The sequence below is a fragment of the Cydia strobilella genome, chromosome Z (genome assembly GCF_947568885.1).
Source record: "Cydia strobilella chromosome Z, ilCydStro3.1, whole genome shotgun sequence".
Lineage (NCBI taxonomy): Eukaryota > Metazoa > Arthropoda > Insecta > Lepidoptera > Tortricidae > Cydia > Cydia strobilella.
The window spans coordinates 48,274,235-48,296,755 of record NC_086068.1 but is presented as its reverse complement, the minus strand read 5'-3'; the positions used below and the strand labels follow the sequence as shown (position 1 = coordinate 48,296,755).

The following is a 22,521-nucleotide window of genomic DNA, read 5'->3' as shown; positions in this document are numbered from 1 at the left end:
AATTAACTCAAGTGTTTGATTCTTTTTTAACATGTTATGAAATTAACATATAAATAAATAAATAAATATTATAGGACATTCTTACACAGATTGACTAAGTCCCACGGTAAGCCCAAGGAGGCTTGTGTTATGGGTACTCTGACAACGATATATATAATATATAAATACTTAAATACATAGAAAACACCCATGACTCAGGAACAAATATCTGTGCTCATCACACAAATAAATGCCCTTACCGGGATTCGAACCCAGGACCATCGGCTTCACAGGCAGGGTCACTACCCACTAGGCCAGACCGGTCGTCAAAACACACATGAGAAAAATATTTACATTTTCAGCAGTTATGCAAACCGGCCTCATACCTTATACTTAATGATTTATAAAATTTTATATTTACCTTCCAGCCACTATTAATTTGGAAGCTCAAATCATTCAAAACTGGCGGATCTTCAGGTCCGTATCTCATAAAGACATTTTCGAAGTGCACCTCCCCGTGAGATGGCCAAGTCGGTGGCGCCTGTATTTCTGAACAGACAATAAATTGATTAGTGTGCATTACTTAAGATGTCCAATTTTGATTAAAAACACTATATTAACGCTAATAAATATAACATTATTTAAAAAAAACCCGAATGGGTATTGCGAAACTTATTATAACGTAGACTTACTTCCTTCATACATGTTTTCTTCCTTTGGCAGCTCACTGTATTCGATCACTCTCTCGACCGACGTCATTTGCGCCAAAAAGTCGGCGGTGAACCGGGCGGCCATTTGTAACATCACTGTGAGTATCATGGATTGACTAACGGCAAGACCCACGCTACCCACCGGGATCAATTCACCTGAAAATATAAACATACTTACTCGTTGTGTTTCGCACTTGACAAGAGTGAAACAATTTATTTGTTGAGTACCAATCTAACTGACGTTGGTGACTTACCAAAATCCACAACGAGGAAAACGGCAATAATAGTGCCCAGGTACGCGAGACAAAGATAATCTAAATATAATCCGAATGCACTTTGAGCTCCCAAGAATGTATAAAAAGCACTTGAATGTAGATCCTTAAAAAAAATGTATATGTTATAATTTTATAGTAATAATGGTATTTAAGTGCCACTTTTAAGAAAACGCTAATATTAAAAACAGATATATACAAACCTGTGCAGCATCAAATAATTGATTTAACCTCTTTTCAGAACCTGAGCTCCTAATTGTGGACAAGCCCGATATTGTAGACGTAATCATACCGAAAACAGGACTCTTTGCTGCAACATAAAGTATTATTTAGTATGTGAAGCGAATCTCGTCAAAAGTAATGTAATTTAATTATATACTTGTCTTTTTTAAATCTTACTTGTGCTTTCCAATCTTTTCACGGCTTGCGCTGCATTCAAGTACCATTTCAGGAGAACAATAAAAATGATAACTAAAACGAAGGTCGGTATGATCGTCCACCATAGAGCCAACGCGTTCAGCACTAGGATGCTTATCATGGAGAGGTACATTTGGATGGTTTCCAGCATCGATCGCGGCAAGATTTCGTCCATCGCACCCATGTCTTTTGAGAATCTATTCAAAACTCGACCTGCCAATTTAACATTAGGTACTTCTGGATCATACACGCAGTATGCATTTGATGGAAGGTAAAAAGTAGTTATGCAGTTATTCTGGATCAGATCAGAACGGATCTTTTTGAAAGGCTAAAGCAATTTTTTTATATTGAATTTTTACACTTTTTCTAAAAGCCAATTGCCATGATAAAATCATTCAGAAATTTACTATACGAGTATTTGCATGGGCAGACTCCAACAAAAACCCTAAAAAGCAGAAATTGACTCGATAGAAAAAATCACGAATACATGATTAATTTTAATTTATTCTCTGTTTTATATAGTTACCCTGTATACCATAGCAGTATACTTTTAGTATCAAATAGCTAATGATGTATAGCTTAGTATCAAATAGCCAAGGAATCTGACGAGTAATAGTTTAAAAGGAAATATAATTTGCAAACATTTTAATGAGTTAACAGGTAAAAACCCGCGCAATCGCCATATTTTCCATCACAAATTACGCGCGGCGCGCCATATCTTTCGTTCCCTTCTAATTTCCTGGCTTCTCTTAAATATTTACTATACTTAAGGCTTCTACACACAGTACAACAAATGGCATGGCTATTAAGATAATTCCTGGCTAAGCATTCAGTCGATCGAATGCTGAAGTGTATTGCAAATTGCATGTGTAAAATTATTATTTTATAAATAAATAAATTGAATTGAATTGCATGCAATTATGTGTGGCCTTTAGTAAAGCTTTTGATACACCTTACATAATTTAAAATCATGAATGACTTAGTCACTGTAACCGCGTTTAGCAAGTAAGTTATATCCTAGTAAGCGTATATAGACTGACTAACTACGAACAATTTTTTTGATTCTAATTAGTATCCTAATTAGGACGACGAAATAAGTAAGGTTTATCAAGCGCTTGACATTTAGAATCTGGGCCCAGACATTTTAATGAATATTACAAACATAACTCACCAGATAAGTTTGTGTCAAAGAATCTCATCAAGGCATTGATAAGATTTTTAAATATGAGATTATGAATATTTTGTGAGGCTCGGACTGTCATTACAACAAAGGCGTAGATTCGAGTGTGTAGGATCACGATGATGCCCAAAATTAAGCAGCCATAAGTGAGTAAATAATGCCAATTTTGCAAGTTTCCAATTTCAGTATTCCAACCGGGATCTGAAATTGCACGTCACGTAAATGTAAAAAAAAAACTTATTATCTGATCATATAAAGACAGTACACGATAAAACCCGGCCACGAATGATGTGATAAATCTTTTAAATGAATGTACATTTTCAAGCAGCACTTTTTTCTTAATAATTTGTGGTTATCTAACTACATAATAAAATTAGAAACATAATATAAAGTTGGGTTGTCTGTGACTTTGAGCGTTATATATTCCACAGTAAATACCTATATTTTTTTGTCCACGGTGTCTTTACCAAAACTTCCAGTTAAAAATATTTTATTATTTTTAATTGTATAAACCACATTATACCTTATTACATTATGTATTCACAATACCTAACATTTTTCTGATTGTGTTCAGATTGAGATAGTTCTGAGGTGTTTTAACTTTGGAGAATTTGACTTTTTGACAAAAAAAAATGCCTCCCATATAAAAACAATCAGTGCTTGGAGTAGAAAGTTTTTCTGGCTACCTCAAGTAAAACAAAGTTTCATAAAGTATGTTTTTGGTAAGATGACATTCTAATGTGCATAAAACAGCTTATGAAAGTATAAATACAACTGTGGCATTGTAGTACGAAGCAAGTGAAGATTATTAAAAAAACGCGAAATTTGGCGAAATCTCAGAAGCCCATACATTATAATATGATTGTATTTTTATTATGAATTACAATAATTAAAGATTATTAAAATAAAAGAACTGCTTGGTTATGTCACATAACTTATGAGCATTAGGTAAAGAAAATACCTACCAGATCATGCATGGCCGGGTTTCATCGTGTACAGTCTTATCTTTAATACGATTATAATATGTATCAAAAGACGGTACGAAAGTGGACGACCCGCGAGAAATCGCCTTTTCATAAAAACGTAATCCTCATTTTCCTTTCTGGGTGTTAACATTATTCAAAATATTTTGACACAATTAGTTGTGTATCAACCACAGCTATGCTCCTACGTTTGATTTTTTTTTCGAATTTTTAATTATTATAAGTTAGGAGCATTTAAAAGTTTGTATGAAATCTGTTTTTCGCTCCTAATTTGTACAATAATCAAATAATCGAAAAAAGTCAAACGTAGAGTATATCTATGGTAAAAGTAATTTTCTATAATGTCAATATCCAGAGAGGAAAATGGGGACTACGTTTGTCTTTCCTCTTAAGTTACTTACCGGGCTCCTCCCCAGCTGGCAAAGCCTGTTCGTAGGCGTCGACATTATTAGTCCTGCAATGTACGTATTTTTTATTAGATACCTGGGTAATTCTTATTCATATGTTTTTTTTTACTTGTATGAACAGCTTGTTTCTTTAATAGCAATAACAATTTGCAAAATAATAATATAGCAATTAAGTAAAACGAATCTCAGTTCTATACCTACAACTTAAAAAAAGGTAAAAACATACATAAAAGCTCTCTCCTATCTCTGACTTTGAACAACAAATGTGTAACTGCATTTCAATGCAAGTATCATGTAGCGTGATTGGTTTATCCATAAATTGTAGCTTTTGAATTGTAGTTACTTAGTAGCAGAAATAGTAGATTGTGTCACAAGGGAGCAAAATGACATATTTACGGCGAGGGCGTACAATTGAATCCTAAACGAAGCGAAGGATTCTATAATAGAATCCTGAGCGTAGCGAGGGATTCTAACATAGAATCCTTAGCGTAGTGAGGGATTCAAGTGTTAACGCCCAAGGTGAAAATAATTTTGCTACCATGTGACACATACTGCTTTTCACATCACCTATGAGGAAATTACATACTAACATTAGGTTTCAAAACATTATTATTTTAAGCAAAGATCGATACGGACAAAGTGCCATAAATATGTGTACACGACCTTAGTATAGGTACATACTTCTGGCACTTTGTCCGTATCGATATTTTCAGACGTGACTGTAGTGACAAATTAAAAGTACCTACAGCTCATAATTATGTACCTAATATCTTTTCAAAAACAGCAGCAAACAACTAAAATGATACAATGAAAATCAAGTACATTATTTTTGTAGATTTTTCTGATAACAAATTAGCTCTTACCCCTTTGAACCAAATCTTCGGAAGAACACTATGAAGACTGATATTACTTATATTTATTATTATTAGTGTCGTTACCGGGATGCTGCTTAAAACATCTGACACAGATGAAAAGGCCTATTATTATTGATTTAAACTAAGTATTTACAAATTTATACAGAATACAGAACCGCTTAATGCTTTGTGAAATATTTGTACATTTTTTTTTAAATATAAACTTTTTAAATTGCATAGACAAGTATGGCTGCGTTTAAGGAGACCTAAAATGTCAAAATGAAAATTAAATTATTAAACTAAAGTTTTTTTACGTTTCTTTGTAAATATTACGCTAATTAATTAATTTACTTAATTTAAATATGATATTAATTAATTTAAAATACGGTAATTACATAATTACATTTTTTGTTTACAATTACAACAAAATATTATTTAAGTTAGAAAAATTGTATGCACGTAATCGATTATAAAGGAATTGTAATCGATTATCTCCATACTAATTTCATATGTCTTTGTGTCAATATTTCATACTGGCAACAAAATGTCCTTGAACAGAAAAGTGCCACTTTGATGCCTCCTAGCAGGAAAGAAAAGTTCCCTTTTCGAATAGGTGATGTGAAAACTAATTTTCTGTCCGTCTGTCCCGTCTGTCCGTCCGGCGATTGTCCGTATGTCACAAAATTTTGATCGTAGGTGTATTTTGTTAGACCGTATAGTTTCAAAGTTAAAAATTATAAAAATATATTTTAAGGGGGGCATTCCATTTATGTGTGCCCCATCAATCTCGGTCTATAAAAATAACATTAAAGTTGATAAGAACGTTTCTTGATTGAGTGAATACTTTTTAGGCCAAGGAATAAGAAGGTATAGAGAGAAATGCTAGGAACACAATTTTTGACGTCGTAGCTTTGTTTGGACTAGTTAGGAGATGACCATATAAAAAGTCCCCGACCGTAACCCTGGTGCTCAGGGGGAGGGGGTTTGAAGGTTCAATTTTTCGGTTTTTCGATTATACAGGGTGGGTTTGATATCTTGTATAGTTTTTGAGATATCCGCTCTTGAAGGTTTATTTAGGGCTCTCATTTTTATCTTGATTATCAACATCAGTGAAGTTGCTAGGCCGGGTTTGGTTACGTTTTCGTATATATCGGGGGTGCTGAATTCATTTATGGTATCAACATTAACACCTTTCCGAAGTAAAAACAAAACACTGTCGGCTTAACACGAGCGGAATCGATTCGGTCGATAAATAGAGTCAGAGTCTATTGCAATGGGGAATATTACGCAAAACTCTGCGTAGAGGGCGTCACTAGCACAATGACAGGGCCTACTGCGAAACACGAAAATCGGAAGTTCGGTTTCTGCCTCTCTATCACTCTTGCCTATTCGATCGATAGAGAGGCAGATAAAGAAATTTCAATTTTCGCGTGTCGCGGTAGGCCACCCGTAAACAAATCGCCTTAATGCATCAATGTCATAGTGAAAACTTGTCAAAAAACTGTTAAAGGCCTAGTATGTATAAGTTACTCTATGGTATTAGTATGTGCACTAGTGCAGCACTCTGGCGGCTGAACATTGCAGTAATACTCCCTATTGAGTTCCGTTTTACATAATGAAACTCAACGATATTAAATTTATCTTTTTATTGTATACTAGCTTTTGCCCGCGACTTCGTCTGCGTGGACTTAGTAACAACAGCTAAAGTAAGTATAGCGCTTGGAAAAAATTTCATAGCAATAATTCAATTTGAGCATATTATGCACACAAATTAGCAGGCACCTCATTAATTATCTCAATTCCACCCCGCTTTTTACTTTCTTAAGGGATGATTTTCGGAATAAAAACTATCCTATGTCCTTCTCAGGGACTCAACCTATCTCTATGCCAAATTTCATCTAAATCGATTCAGCGGTTTAAGCGTGAAGAGGGAACACGCCAGACAGACAGACAGACAGACTTCCGCATTTATAATATGGATTTACATAATATTATATATTTTGGTGATTTGTGCCAATTATAATGAGATATTCTAAGCTAAAAAAGATTCAATTTATTTATGTTAAAAAAAGATTGGTCTGAAACGTCAATGGCATGGAATGAAAAAAAATCAAAAGTCACCACACCCTCCCTTCCCGTTTGAAAAACACTATAACGCGCGGTTATGACATCCATTGTTGCAATTAGTAATTTAATGGCTTTGATTATTTAAATAAGTTCTTTAGTAATAGTACCTATGCACTTTGTTGAAATGTCTTTGAAGTAGACACTGTAAATTGAATACTATAACCATTTGCTTTTTTAAATCGATTTCTAAGGCAAGTTACGACCACAACATTAATAAAATCCCAACCGCGTTTGTATATTCACATTATTTTAATCTCCAGAGAGTATTAAGCTTATCTATTTGCATTAAATTATACTTAATAGATATACTACCGGTGTAGCGGTTACGAAGCAATTAACAAATTACGATTTTTTTCTTTAGGGCAGCCTGTATGTGTTAATAGCACCTGAGGTAATAAATAGTATTAAACCTTCTTTGATCTTATTATCTTTTTTATTTAAGACATTAATAAGATTCTGGTTTTTGTCAAATGTCACCATTGCCGCACATTTTCGAACAAGTTTTCAAAAACACTGCCAATGATTAATACAGTATGTTTCTTTTTGTTTTTGTTGTCGATCCTTGGAATTAATTTTTGTTAGATTTTTTTGTTCCTTTTGTTTCATTAAAAAAATATTAACAGAGCATTTCTGAGAAGTAACCCTACGTGGGATTTCAGGGTTTGTCCAATGGCTAAGGTCACCCTGTATATCATCAAAAAAAGGTATACATTTTTTCACATACACCTATGTGGCTACCACCAGTTTGGCACTGACATAAATGCTAGCGTGAACGTAAGTTGCATCACGCTCGTACTGATATATTAGTGCGAGCGAGATGTATAGAAAGTAAATTACGTAGACGTTAGCGTATATATGTCAAGAGTTGACACTGTCAGTGGCTCGGATCATGGTACGGGTACTAGACAAAATTTAAAAATTACCCATCTAGGTATTAACGTTTGTATAAGATAAGTCAAAGTCCACAAAATTAAAACAACTAACAAAAGTTACTTATAACGAACTAAATAAGTCCAATTCTATTTACCATAGACTGAGCCAGAAGTCCGTGGCAGTAGCAGCCGCCTGGGTGGCCAAGACCACCACTATTGTGGTGGCTACGAGACACCACGACTCCACTGAGGATAGGTAGGTCCAGAGGACCTTCCACTTCAGGTTGCCCTTGGCTCTTTCTTCTGCTTCTTGGATTTGCTCCTTTTCTACTTCACTACTTTCGCTTTTGATTGATACTCTCGAGATACCTCGTTTCATCGATGGCCTCGCTTCGAGCTACAGATAACGACATAATATTACATAACTAGCCAACTTGAAATCCTTTATTACGCGTACTTCTGTAAGTATGTAATAAATGCGAAAACAAGCGATTATGTTCTCGAATCTTCACTCGTCATTTTCCTTAATATGCATTTTTTGTGAAATATTTTACCTGACAGGCCAATTCGAACGTGTAACTGACATCAAACTTATATTTGAATCATATTGGAATCATAATTAATTAATTAGAACAATAAAAAAATACAAAATCTCTTGGCAACCAAGATTTATTTCATTTATAAAAAAATTACATGACTATATAGCACAATCGGATTAGGACTCTAAATCTCTGGAACAGTCCTGAAATTTGATATGTGTTAATAAAAGGTCTCTTTTTCATGTCCACACTATTTTACATTAGGGAACCTCGAGGAACCGCAGCCATCTTGGAAAATGAGTACTATCTTGGAGAAATTTGCATTTTACTCGGAATCTAAATTCTCTATAACAATATGACTACATAAAAAACTTCGACACCCTTGCGGAAAAAATACACGTTCTTAGAGAAAATGCTGAATCCTCACTTAGCCCCCTGTACTTTTCCAGGGGATATTACGAGTATCTTAATAGGAAACTTGGGGGAATAAGAATTCCACTTTTGTGTATACATTCGTACAACCCCAATATCAACATTTTACTTGACTGCGACCACCAGAAACTAGGGTAATGGGTTTAAGTACTGATGATTCAGTACACCCTGTAGCCTAGGCCAGTGGACGGATTTTTTCAAATGACATATTGGTAGACTGATCTTGCCCTTCACAACCTATTTACACTTGTTTCATTAAATGAAAATCAATATGGCGTCTTGAGAGGACGCCGAATATGAAATCCTACTTTTTATAATAGCGCCTAAATTATTGAGCGGATTTTATAGAGAACTTATATTCCGATCCGAGTAAAATTTCTCCAAGATGGTACACATTTTCCAAGATACGGCGGTTTCCCGAGGTCCCCAAATGTCAAATAGTGTGGACATGAAAAAGAGACCTTTAATTAACATACATAACAAATTTCAGGATTTCGAGGTTTGTCCTATTCTGATTGTGCTAATACGAATAGTGAAAAATTCAATTCGCATGGTATTAAATAAAATTAACAGTTCAAGAAATGTCAATTTTTAAAGAAATTAGGTGTTATAAAAACTAAGTTTAATATTTTCACATAAGTACCTACATATAAAACGATTTTAAAAAGTGAGTGAGTTAGTGTACCTACTCGTAAAGGAAAGTGATGAGTGGTCTCCTAATTTATAATCATAAACTAGGTATTGTGCCGTTTTTAACCTAAAGGGTATTGTCGGTTGTGAATAAGGCGCTATTTCCATAATGCTTCAATTTGAAATCAACCTTATCGACAACCGACAATGTGGTACCTTTTAGTTGAAAAGATTACATTTGTGCCACAAAAGCGCAACGTTATTTATAGCAAGTAAAATATTCTATAATCACGACCGTAGCGAAAAAAACGGCTTGTACACAAACTAGACAGTAGACACATTACGTTGTGCACATTACCTTAGTAGCTCCGGGTTCAGCAACGTTCTCGTCGGAGCTTGACAGGAGTAACGCAAATTCTTTCCCAGATTTGGTGAGTTCTTCGTAATTACCCACATTTTCAATAGCACCCTAGAAATTTAAATAATATATGTAATATATGTAGAATTGTTACTTAAATTAACTTGCGTGCTTAAATCTTTTAAACAGTAATAAATCTAGTAATCATTTTTGCCTTTCAATACTGCCAGCAGGCAAATGAGAAAAGTAGTCGGGCGTATAACATATTCAGGTACTCCATCAGCATCAAGGTCTATTTGTGTTTTGTTTTGCTAGTTTTGATACTCGGAAGAGAGATACTTAAGGGAAAACGAATACTTACTTCATTCAATACTACTATAGTGTCCGCTGATTTAAGGAAGTGAATTTGATGGGTAACCAGAATCACAGTTTTACCGTGCAGGTAACCTCTAATACAATCTTCAAACAGAATTCTGCCGACATTGGCATCCACGGCAGACAAAGGGTCATCCAATAAGTAAATATCCGCCTAAAAGAAGGAAACCATAAAGTTGACAGCGAAATAAAAATAAATAAGTAGGTATATAAAAAATCATTATATCCAAGCATATTTACTAGTTAGTATTCACTGTTCAATAAGTATGAATAATACCATTTTTTACCTCACGATAGACTGCTCTTGCTAAATTAATGCGCGCTTTTTGTCCTCCCGACAGAGACACTCCGCGTTCGCCTACGAGAGTGAGGTCACCATATGGAAATTGTTTGAAATCTGGCAACAGGCAGCAAACCCGACAAACCTATAACAAATAATTAAAAAAAAAAACCGACTTCAATGTGGGATGCCGTTGAAAGGTTACTTATTGTTGATGGTGCACTCCAGACAACAAAGACTGTATAATAATTCAATATTACCTATTATGGAATAATATTAACATCAATAAATTGCTATGATAATTAGCTTAAGATAATATATATGTACATATTTTTCACCATTCATAAGTGCTTGTTGCTAGGCCTACATGAATAAGTATAAGTATTTGAACTTTGAACAGGTCTGCTGGGGAAAGGCTCTTCTGGTCACTACGTACGGGGAACTAACCCCTTGAAAAATCCCCAACAAGGTGTACTACTAATCAGGTCAAGATCACTGAAATCAAGTTGAATTTTGACTAGTCGGCTAGTCGGCTAGTCGGCTACAAATAATCGTTTCGATCCTTGCGAGATGTCCCTTGCTAGTTCAAAGACCTTAATGATTGGTCGCGTGGAGTCAAAATTCAACTTGAAACCAATAGTCGGTAAATCACTAATATCTATTATATATTTGCGTGTTTTCAAGTCGTCATAAATACAAATAGTACTCGTAGGTACTTTTCGCACAGTCAAGTGTACAATTATAGGTGCACACAACTGGGACATAATTGAATTAAGATGAGCACCCATATTTTTACACTTGACTACACATTTAACCCAAGAAAAGGACAATCCCAGATGAACTGCTTGTTACAATACTCGAATCGATAGAATATTTCAAAGCAATTTTATCTTTACCGAGGATCTTAAAACGAGGGTGCCCATTTTAAGAACAAAAGTCGTCCTCATATAGGTAGGTACCTATAAATTTTTAGTTAAATACATTTCTTAATCACCTATTCATACTTCAGTAAAAACAAACTTCGTTTGAATATGAAATTATGTGTCCCAGTCCCAGTCATGAAGTGCACTGTTGTGTTTGTTGGCATTTCTAATAATGCCATTTTAGATGAACAATCGAAACTTAAATTAACATGTTTAATGTTAATGATAGGATAAATAAGGTTAATGTTAATAATAATGATTAGTTACAGTCGTCGTCAGTTATACAAGTGATGACTGTTGACGTACATACAATACCTCTTTATACTTATTGGAGTCATAAGGCAGTCCAAACAAAATATTTTCTCGGACGGTTGCGGGAAACAACCAGGAATCCTGGCTGGCGTACGACAACCGTCCCTTGACATTGAGGTTGCCTTTGCTTATTGGCAACTCTCTGAGCAGCACTTGTAACAATGAAGACTGAAAAGCACAAAAAAATATTTCTCGTTATTATCATTTTTACAAGCGTTTATTTAACTTACCCTATTAGCGCCACTTGCGCCATCAGTTAACCGTTTAAACCGTTAACCCAGTGTCAAATTGTACTGGTGGTGTGGTGTGATCTCGACTAGACCTTTGCGGTGGTCAATGTTTCCGAGGTGTTCTACGTTTTCGCTGAACTTTTATTATCCTAATTTCACTTGGCAAACAACTTTTCGCCGATGATTTACTTTAACTACCAACGTTCGGCAAATACGAGTATTCATTATGTTCTTGGTAGAATAATAATTGTTTAATAGATATATACCAATTACGAAACAATGGCGTTCCGGTCATGTGAGGTTGCGTGCGCGGAACCGAAGCCAATACGTAGTGGCCCTTTTGACACTTGAGATGTAAAAGGTACACCGAGCGCATGCTGCCCTTGCCCGTGTCATGGGATGCACGCAGAGGCAGCACCCGCCAGGGTATAAGGATTGTTGATGGAATCTAAAATGAACTAGGTTTTTGGGTGAAGCTAAGGTTTGCAATCCGGATCCGAAATGTATGAAATTATCCGGATCTGGATCCGAATCCGCGAATCTTCCCATACATTTCAGATCCGTCGTGTAAACCCTAGGTGAAGCGCTGGACTAAGGGCTATGGGGTAAAAAACCGGACGCCTGCCTAATAAAACGGTATGCATTTAGTGTTCCCACAAAAAGCGACATCTAGCATGGCTCAAGATCAACACCGGTGTAACTGGTGTAAGTGCTAACGGTAGAGTCTGTGCGAAAAGAGAAGAGTCGTGGAATATAAAGGTACCAGTCCATTCTATGACTCTTCTCTTTCGCACAGACTCTAGAGGTGTCACTGGACTTTAATTAAACATTATAGCCAACTCGCCATTAAGTATAGATCGTGTCATTCACGATGACGCGCAGATTTGGCAAATTTAACCTTTGACCTTTTAACCATTTGACATTCCTTTCTAGTCATTCGATTTCGAACCGTATTTCTTATAGTAGAGATCCGTTTTTGTTTTAAGTATGATGGCAAGTATGTTGCCGCTACGGACTAAACTAAAGGGTTAATAAATAGCATGATAATACGAGGTAAAGCACGCGTCTTTGTGAATGAAACGATATATAGATTATTATTATGACATTTGACTATTTTTTATTAAGCAATACGTCAGCAAATGATACTAAAAATTTTAAAACAAAAGAAAGTAACTCGCACGCTTCTGGTAAGCTTGGATAGCTTGGCTAGCTATCCACACTCGCTCTTAACTCTTAACTTAATCGGTAGTAGTAGTAGATAACTGAGCTCAGATACTACCGATTAAGTTAAGAGTTAAGAGCGATTGGATCGGTGTTCCAAAAGTACGAAAGCTCGAGTCTTTCCCGATACGGTGAACTTTTCCATTTCTCCTTTAATTAAATAAAACAACATTTGAAATACATTTCTTTGTTCAATCGTGTTAGGTTAACTGCGACCAAACAGCCAGAACCAAAATTTTTACATCGTGCGATGTTAACATACAAAAATAAACTTTCCGTGATTTGTATTAGCATTACCACAGATTATATAATAGTTCTTACGAACAGATACTTATCTCACAAAGAAAACGCAAATACCTACCGTTTTGATACCTACACAAAAATACAATGGAGTGACCTTCAACGCGCCGCTCCCCGCACCGCGCGCACCGGCACAACGCTAGGGTTGCCGACGCTTCTTTCAAATACTTAGGTGTCTTAGGTAGATATCTAGCTATAAATGTGTCGTAAAAACATTACCTACATCTTTAAAACAATTTAACAGTACATACGTAGCTTGTAACTATCGTAAATATAATAACAGTGGTATATTGAGAATGTCTCGACGAAGTGACGAAGACATTTCTTTGGCATAGCGCGCGGTGACGTGCGTGCGTGAGCGCGTGTGGCAACCAACTGGCTAGCTCGAGTCCCGCCGGCGGGAAGCTAGAAGTAGGTATAAATCCGAGCTCGCGCGGAGAGTTCCATAGGCCTGGCATTACCAAGTCATTATGTTATATAAAGCGTAGCGTTTTAATAAAAATCGGCCAAGAGCATGTCGGGCCATGCTCAGTGTAGGGTTTCGTAGTTACCATTCTGTCAGAATAGCCCAAACGGGGGCTATTAGTAAGTATCATGTAAGGACATTACAAGCATTTTAAGGGAGTACCGTATAACGTCAAACGGGGGAATTAAGTATAGACTGGTGCATAAAATGAGACTAAACGTAATAGGAAATTTGATTACCTATACTGGCAAAACCGTTAGTGATACGTTGGTTAATTCACTGTCAACAACTCACCCGCAGGAACAACACGTTCATACATGTATCGTACAAAAATGCTTGCATCTATCACAATTTCTCTTAAAAAAATGTTTGTAAGTGCTTTAAAACTGGTGATTTTATTGTGCTGCAAAACAATGTATAGACCGAGGCGAATCGGATCACAGGGCAAATCGGATCACGATGAAAAATCCGTTCATGTCTGAAATATTGCATTGATATGAGCACACTAAAATTTCAACGTACGTTTCTTCTCTTAGCCTGCGACGTCCCAAGTTTAATAGGTAGGCAATTACTATTGATTTTCGTGATATATATTTTTGACTCAAGTAGGGGGTATTAGTTTTAAAATTGTTTTGATCTAGTTCCTATTAGCACAAAAGTTGTGATTACATGCTAATCTCTTCTTTTAAACTATGTTTGAAGTGGTTTGGAATGGAATGTTAAAAAAATGTCAATATTTGAAGAAAAGACAAAATTTTATTGTTATGTCAATTTTTTTCCAATAAATGTGTTCAATATGAACGCGCCCTTACTTAACTTGCTTAATACCTTATTTAAAAAGTCAAAACAGTACCTACCATTTTTTTGCATTAGCCGTCACGGTAAACCTCCCCAAAAGCTTACCCCACTCCAACTAGGACAAGCACATAAAAAATAAAATAAAATAAACTACTTATTTACATATATGTTTATAATTATACGTAAAAACCAAAATATAACTAGGGACTGGAGTCCACGAACAGCAATCACCAATCAGATTGTTGATGCTAAGTATAATTAAAATGTTTTTTTTTTCCTGTGAACTTGAAACCTGTCTATAATTCCCCCGTTTGACGGTACCGTCGCAGCGCTTTGTAAGTCTTTTTACTGAAAACGGCTGGACCGATCATGTTCGCTATAGTTTTATTTGAAAGTATTTACTTACTAAGCTGTTGTTTCACAATTTCTTTCATATTTTTTTAGATCCATGGTTTAAAAGTTCGGAGCGATTATTTCCGAAAATGTTAACTTCATTCAAAAATGGTGTATGAAGACTTATTAGTTTTGAAAGACCTATCACACGACCAACGATACCCCACACTATTGGGTCAAAGCAAAAAAAAAACAAAATTTATCATCTTGTATGCGAGGCGAGGTACATACAGTAAAAAAGATCATATTTGTAGTTTTATTTTACCGTTCTGTCGCCATGCACGATTTAATATAATGTATCCATGCCAAATTGCAGCTTTCTAGCACTATCGATCACGGAGCAAAGCCGCGAACGGAAAGACGGACATGGCGAAACTATAAGGGTTTCTAGGTGACAACGAAACCCTAAAAAGTGACTTTTTAAGTTCATGTCGTAACATAAATACATTTGGTAACCGTTGTATTGGGAAATCATGTGAATTATGATACGAGTATTGTGTTGAGTTGCCACGTCGACGTCGAAAAATGGGTTGCGAAGTGACATTTGGCCATATAATTTTTCTGCATTGAATTATAAACCGTTTTCCGGTAAGTGTTTGCTGAAAAGTTGGACTAATGTTGGTTATGTATGTAATTTTAATAAAAAATATTTACTTTTCCGGAGCCAACAGGGCCTATCATTGCACAAAGTTTGCCTTTGCGAATTCTTATCGACAAATTCGCAAGAGTGGTCTCGTCGCCATTCGGCGACCAGGAGGCAGTCACTCCCGCCAACTCTAAAGCGTAGTCGACGGCTGCTGATGGACGTCCTATAGCGGTGTCTGGAACAACACAAAGCATTATTATACTTCTCGCGTCGAATGATGGTTCCTATAACAGTTCTTTTTTATATGGATCATATTTTAAATATTTGTAGATTTTTTTTAGAAGTTTCTTTAATTAATACACATAAGGTAAAAACATATTTATTCAATAATTTCTTGAGTTAAACCCAACCAAAACAGACTTGAAGGAACTGTCATGGGACCATCACTCGGTGCGAGAGGTAGAAGAGGAGGTGGGTATTAATGAAGACATTCGAGAAACTCAATTAAAAGGATATTATTTTAAATTACATTACAGCAATATTGCACCAAATTTTTTTTTATACTACGTCGGTGGCAAACAAGCATACGGCCGACCTGATGTTAAGCAGTCTCCGTAGCCTATGTACGCTTGCAACTCCAGAGGAGTTACATGCGCGTTGCCGACCCTAACACTCTTCTCCCTCGAGCTCTGGCAACCTTACTCACCGGCAGGAACACAACACTATTAGTAGGGTCTAGTGTTATTTGGCTGCGGTTTTCTGTAAGGTGGAGGTACCTCCCCAGTTGGGCTCTGCTCTAGATCTGGAATGACATCCGCTGTCCTGTGCCCTACCACAAAAAGCGAAATGTCATTCACAGTGCCTATACCTCTCTTATGATAATTCACTCCAAAAACAAATAGCTTTTACCATTCGTAGAGTTTAGGTACCACATTCGTAATTGGTAAAATGTGAAGAAATTAATTAAGAAAAACAAATACCTGGTTGTTGTCTAGTAAATTCATCGTTATGGGTATATTTCTTGGGTACAATAGAATTTGGCTCTTGTTTAATAGGATTAGAGTCAAATGAGACTGGTCTTATAGTATTATTTCCTCCTGGTGTGTTATTAATATCCTCTCTTTCATCTGAAACATAATAAAATGAGAATAAATATATAGGTAAATCAATAACAACCATAAATCGCTGCGACCATAGTTGACATAGTTTATTGTAACGTTAAGCAATGCAATGCGATGCAATTGCAATGAGAACTTGTACCAATGGTATTTAACGTTTTTTTCCTAAACAGCCACACAATAGCATCCAAATATCTACGGCAGCCATGCTCCACTAAATGACATTATATTATCACTAGCTGTTGCCCACGACTTCATTCGCGTGGATTTATTATGTCCCGATACACACTTTCAACCCCTTATTAACCTTGTAAGGGGGTAAATTTTCAAAAGCATTGAAATTATTTTTCTTACTATCTTAATACCTATTGATTCTTCCTTTCTACGAATTTCAAGTCCCTAGTAGGCACCTACTCAATTGTTCCCATTACTAATTTTCAACTCCCTTTTAAACTCCTTAGGGGATGAATTTTCAAAAACGCTGAAATAAATTTTCTTGTATTTTAATAAACTACCTTTATATGAAGTTTCAAATTCCTAGCTTAAAATAAAACTTGAACCCCATACAAACTTTCATCTCCTTTTTAACCCCTCTTAGGAGTAGAATTTCTCAAAATCTTATTATCTCTTGTACACATTAATTAATGTAACCTGGAGCGGTATTCGACATGCGTTAAGTGACGTTTCGTGTTGAACTTCAGTTGAATGGAAGAAATCGTGTGTTGTCGAATAGGTAAATTTGACATTAGCAATCCACAGTTAGGTGACAACGAAACCAAACCGAACCACGCAGAGTTCAGAGCCATTTTAAACCGTATAGTAGTAAGAAAACAAAGTTGATTTTTGTTGCATAATTTTTTCAATGAATGAGTTTTGGTGTACAACCAAATGATACTTTCCACAGTTGATGAACAAATGATTCATTCCACTGTTGAACTGATGTTGAAGCCGAAACTGACAGTTGTGCATCTCGAATAGGGCCCCTTGTGTGCAAATTTCAACTTTCTAAAGTTTTTAGTTTCGGCTCTGCGTTGATGAATCAGTCAGTCACACGCATTTATATAACCAAATTCATGTGTTTTATGACCCACTGAAAAGTTTGTTCAGAATCGATAGGAGAATTGATCGCGCTATGTTTTAATGGGGGTAATTTTTTTATTATTTTTACATGCCTAGGTTTGTAATGCAATAATATCAATAACTAGCATTTGACACGTTATTTTGTCAATGAGCATTGAGCAACACCCTTAACTGGCCATTGGTAAACCATATCTCGTTGCAGTAAGGTATGCACATAGAGTAACTTATACTAGAGCGGTACTGTCATAGTAAATTTTGTAACCCCAAAATTCACTGCCATCTGTCGACACACTTTAAAACTAAAAATAAATATTTATAAAAATACGATAAAATGTATTTAAATATGGATAAATGATTTTTTTATTTGCATTAATAATTTTTATACGATTTTGACCCATGTTCTTTCACTGGTATGCGTTAAAATTATAAATAACAAACGAAACGGTCAACGCCCTCTATACGAGTGTAGGCCAAAACTAGTGGCGCCATCTGATCGAGAATCAAATTTTCGTGATTTTCGACGCACGTTTTTTCCTTAGACTGTATCCATCTATTACGGAGTTATATCTATCTTTGGTATGCATAAGATGGTCTGTTAGCAGTGTTTTCGATGGTAACTAGCAATTGTTTGATGTCACTAAAACGACGAAGCATCTTGTGTAGAATTAGCAGTCGAATAGAATTGTTAAGAAAACTAAACAACTAATATTTTTTTAAATATTTATCGGTTTAAAGAATAAATACTCAAGATGAGTTCAAAATAAAAACAAACTGTTGGGGTGTCTTAGCTTTTCAGTGGCTCAAGTAACACCGTGTACAAATAATTAATATAGATTTATATTGTATAAAATAAACGATAGCTCCAAAAAATTAAGTCCTCTAGTCGCTTCTATATGTATTTATTTTGATAATGATGCACAGGTAGATATACAGGTAGGTATACCTAAATGTAATAAATAAAATACCTACCCATTACCAAAATTTCTTGAATACGGTCTAACGAAACAAATAGTTCCGTGAGGTTGGCAATAGCAAACGGAAGAATAAGAGTCAAATTCATCTGGATAATCGAGAAATATTGTTGAATAGGATAAATCTGCAATGAAAGTACTGGATTAGATGAATCTTTATCTCACTGGCAGACGTTCACGTCGTTCACGACGGTCACGTTTGCAAATTTATTAAGTATGTTAGCATGTGGACAATATTACATACCGTGGTTGCAGTGATCATTGACCCAGTTAAAATGAGGGTCAAAACTGTTAAGAACAAAATTGTCCTTTCAGTGAATAGCATGAATCCAAGGAATATGCTACGAATGATCATGGCATTCTTAACTGAAGCTATTTCATGCGATCGGGCCATTTTCACTACTGCTTGGAACGGAATTTCCCAAGCATACATCTTTATAACCTGAAAATTACAGTACAAAAGTATAAAATTACGTCCTGATAGAAATTGCTCTTGATGTCAGTTGAGGTTAGGTATAGGAAAAACAGGAAAAGTGAAGTAAAAAGTCAAATAAGCACATGCAATAAGTTTCTGTGAAAAATTGGAGGTACTTTCGTATCTACCTCATATCGTCACAATTCGATATGGTGCAGTTTTTCTCTGTAGAGTCCCTTTGGCAAACGTCGAACAACATCATCAGATTATCGACATTTTACAAAGTGCCTCTTCCCGTCCCGCGAGTGACATTAATGAATGTATACTTATGGAAATAATTATTACATAATGCAAATTATGTAACAAAATATAGCAAACCTGAATCCCGTTTATTATTTCACTCATTAGTTTTATTCTCCTGTCGGTTCTGGAAGCAGTTTTACGTCTTACAACAGCAGTTAATTTTGTAAGACCGGCTGAAAATGTATTGATCGATAAATTTTATTTTTACCAGGTTGCAAAATACCATTAACAATATATTATAATTATTACATCATCATCAGATCAGTTATAGAAACTTCGAAACTGTAGAGATAATAAATATGGAACACGGTCTCAATATTATTTCCCATAAAAAATGACAACCTCTAGCATAATCCTAATTTAAGTACAAATTATCTCCAATGAAATTTAAATAATCGTTGAATGGAACAGTTAATAAATAATAATAAATAAATATAATAAGTATAAATATGTAAATATAGTAAGTATTCAAGTAGCGGCTAAATTGAAATGGGACTGGGCTAGTCATGTTCATGTCTGCCGAATGCCGGACAACTTGTGGGCCAAGTTAACCACGGAGTGGGAGCCCCACGAGTCTAACCGGGGATCCGGCGGGTCTCGTCGGCGATAGCGGGATAACTTCGACTCCTTTTTGAAAGGTTGGCCAGATATAACACTAAACTGAGACAAGTGGAAAAGAGAAGGGAGGCCTTTGCCCAGCAGTGGGACATAGTGGGCTTTGAATAATAATAATACCCCACGGGGGCAGCTTGTGGCGAGCTGTGTTGCCCTATCGTCGCACTGTGCGTGCGGCCGTTGTGGGGCCCACTAAATGAGTCACCACCTGTCTTTTACAATTTTGAGACTGATTGTCACGGCAGGTGTCAGCTAGTCTCCCCCCATAGCCCATTATCCAGTCCATCCAACTTGACCTTAGATCCCATCGCAGCACAAAAGTGCTGCACTGCAATAGTCTTTGCACCTGGCGGGTACCAGCACCGGATGTATATATCACATTGTGCGCTCGGGGATGGTATCCGCCACGTGTATCCGTTGCTTTTGGATTAAATTGTCTTAAAGGGCCTCTGCGCTGTTGACTTCGGCTCTACGCACGCCTCCCAATTGTCTGGGATATGGAAAAGACATACCTACATAAAATAATAATAACCGCGCGGTCGCGGCTTTCTAAACGCCAAAAATCTCCACAACCGTTATTTAGGAATTATTTCCTCAACAACGAGTGTGGGATGCATCGTGATGTGGTGGCAGCAGACAGGGGCCTCACGCCGCTCTCCTTGGCAAACGAGAACTGGCATAAACCTGTAGTACTAAGCACCGAGGACCGCAAGGCGGATGGAAGGATAAGCAGCTACACGGTCGGTTCTACAAGGCCCTCACGGGACCCGATGTAGACCTGCCCGCGTCGGTGAACTGGCTACGATTCGGGGACCTCGTCGGAGAATTCGAGGGTTTTGCCTGTGCAATTGCGGACGAAGTTACGAGTATCTTGACGAACAACTACCGGAGATATATCCTAATCCTAAAGGACGGTGCGGTCGACATTTGTCGGGGGTATGCAGCCGTCCCGGAGAGTCACTCAGACATATTATCTCCGGTTGTTCTCATCTTGCTAACGGCGAGTACTTGCACGGACATAATCTCTTAGCCCGAATTATTCACTAGCAGCTTGCTCTCCTATACGGCCTTGTGGACCGCGAAGTACCGTACTACAAGTAGGTACTCACCTGCGCCCGTTCTCAAAAATGGTCGTGCCACGCTCTATTGAGATTGGTCTATGATCACTGAGAACTATTGTAGCCAATAAGCCTGACATCGTGCTGATAGATCGAACGGTCATGTCAGCGAACGGTCTCATACCGAAGTCTCGACCAACACCTAGAGAGACTCTCGCTGGGTGGTTGGATCAGGGGTCAGATGCAGAAGGCGGTAATTTTGGACACGGCGCATATAGTACGTCGGTCGGCTTTTTTGTGATTTAAGTGACCCGTAGACTTGTGGTACTATAATATTAGGCACAAGCTTTGCATACAGATACAGACAATAACAATAAAAACGTGATGAAATATGTATATCTATCTAAATCAAAGTATAAATATAAAAATATCAACCTTGCAAGGGTATGATAATGAGCACTACGCCAAACAGGCCGACGAATGGCGCCCATCCAGCGGCGATGTAGAGCAGGTACAGGACCGCAGCCGCTTGCAACGGGATCACCCACAGCTGGTGCAGGAACATGAGCGCGTAGTCAAAGCGCGCCACGTCGTTGGACATCAGGTTCACCAGCTTGCCCGCCGCCACCTCGCCCACCGACACCTGGCTCATGCGCAGCAGCTAAAATATTTACACGGAAATCACTGCGACCACTTGCATTTAGGTAGAGTCCATTTAAGCTAACTTTGCACCGACTTGAATCTTAGAGGATATAAGCAAATGGAGTAGCCATTAACAGGCGTTCCCCTCTGTCGAAAATAGTCGGCCAAAAGTCATACACAATGTATGAACTGACGTTTATCTGACATGGCCATTTTTACGTTACGTATACATTTGACGTTTCCCTCCCCTACAAAAATCGGCAGACTTTTTTGTACAGAAAATTACACACAAGACGTCAGTGTTTGGTTATATCCTCTAAGACTTGAATAGAACAAACGTGATATTTTCATAGAAATTTGACATTAATCTTTCATTTTGTTATTGTTCATATGCATAGCGTATTTGATCTCAGTCAAAAGAACTCAACTCTCAGTTCGAAACACTTTGAATTAAATAAGCTGACAGCAGTTAATAATAAGTTGTGATTCAAGCATTTTTAGTACGTGGTAGTACATACTTGAATCATGTAAATAAAAGCAACAAATATTCAACAATAATAGGTATAAATAGGTATAATATTTAGGTATAGCTTATAGCATACGGGCAACGTTAGCTTACTCTATCATCTAATTTATTTTTATAACTGCAGTAACGAATAATTTATTATTAATGTC

The 22,521-nt window shown here is 36.6% G+C and overlaps 1 protein-coding gene across 1 annotated transcript in view; it reads right to left on the bottom strand.

The window, feature by feature from the left end:
* LOC134753777 (uncharacterized) overlaps positions 1-22,521 on the bottom strand; it is a 65,227-nt gene that overhangs the window by 3,580 nt on the left and 39,126 nt on the right. The window contains exons 18-35 of the mRNA XM_063689716.1: positions 21,640-21,865; positions 19,607-19,704; positions 19,058-19,255; positions 18,812-18,938; positions 16,625-16,771; positions 15,713-15,879; positions 11,654-11,818; positions 10,423-10,560; positions 10,122-10,289; positions 9,761-9,871; positions 7,957-8,198; positions 3,943-3,995; positions 2,550-2,759; positions 1,361-1,591; positions 1,165-1,271; positions 944-1,067; positions 672-845; positions 401-528 (exon numbers count right to left, since the gene is read on the bottom strand). Coding sequence (XP_063545786.1) covers positions 401-528; positions 672-845; positions 944-1,067; positions 1,165-1,271; positions 1,361-1,591; positions 2,550-2,759; positions 3,943-3,995; positions 7,957-8,198; positions 9,761-9,871; positions 10,122-10,289; positions 10,423-10,560; positions 11,654-11,818; positions 15,713-15,879; positions 16,625-16,771; positions 18,812-18,938; positions 19,058-19,255; positions 19,607-19,704; positions 21,640-21,865 — 2,814 coding nt within the window. The remainder of the gene's footprint in view (positions 1-400; positions 529-671; positions 846-943; positions 1,068-1,164; positions 1,272-1,360; positions 1,592-2,549; positions 2,760-3,942; positions 3,996-7,956; positions 8,199-9,760; positions 9,872-10,121; positions 10,290-10,422; positions 10,561-11,653; positions 11,819-15,712; positions 15,880-16,624; positions 16,772-18,811; positions 18,939-19,057; positions 19,256-19,606; positions 19,705-21,639; positions 21,866-22,521) is intronic.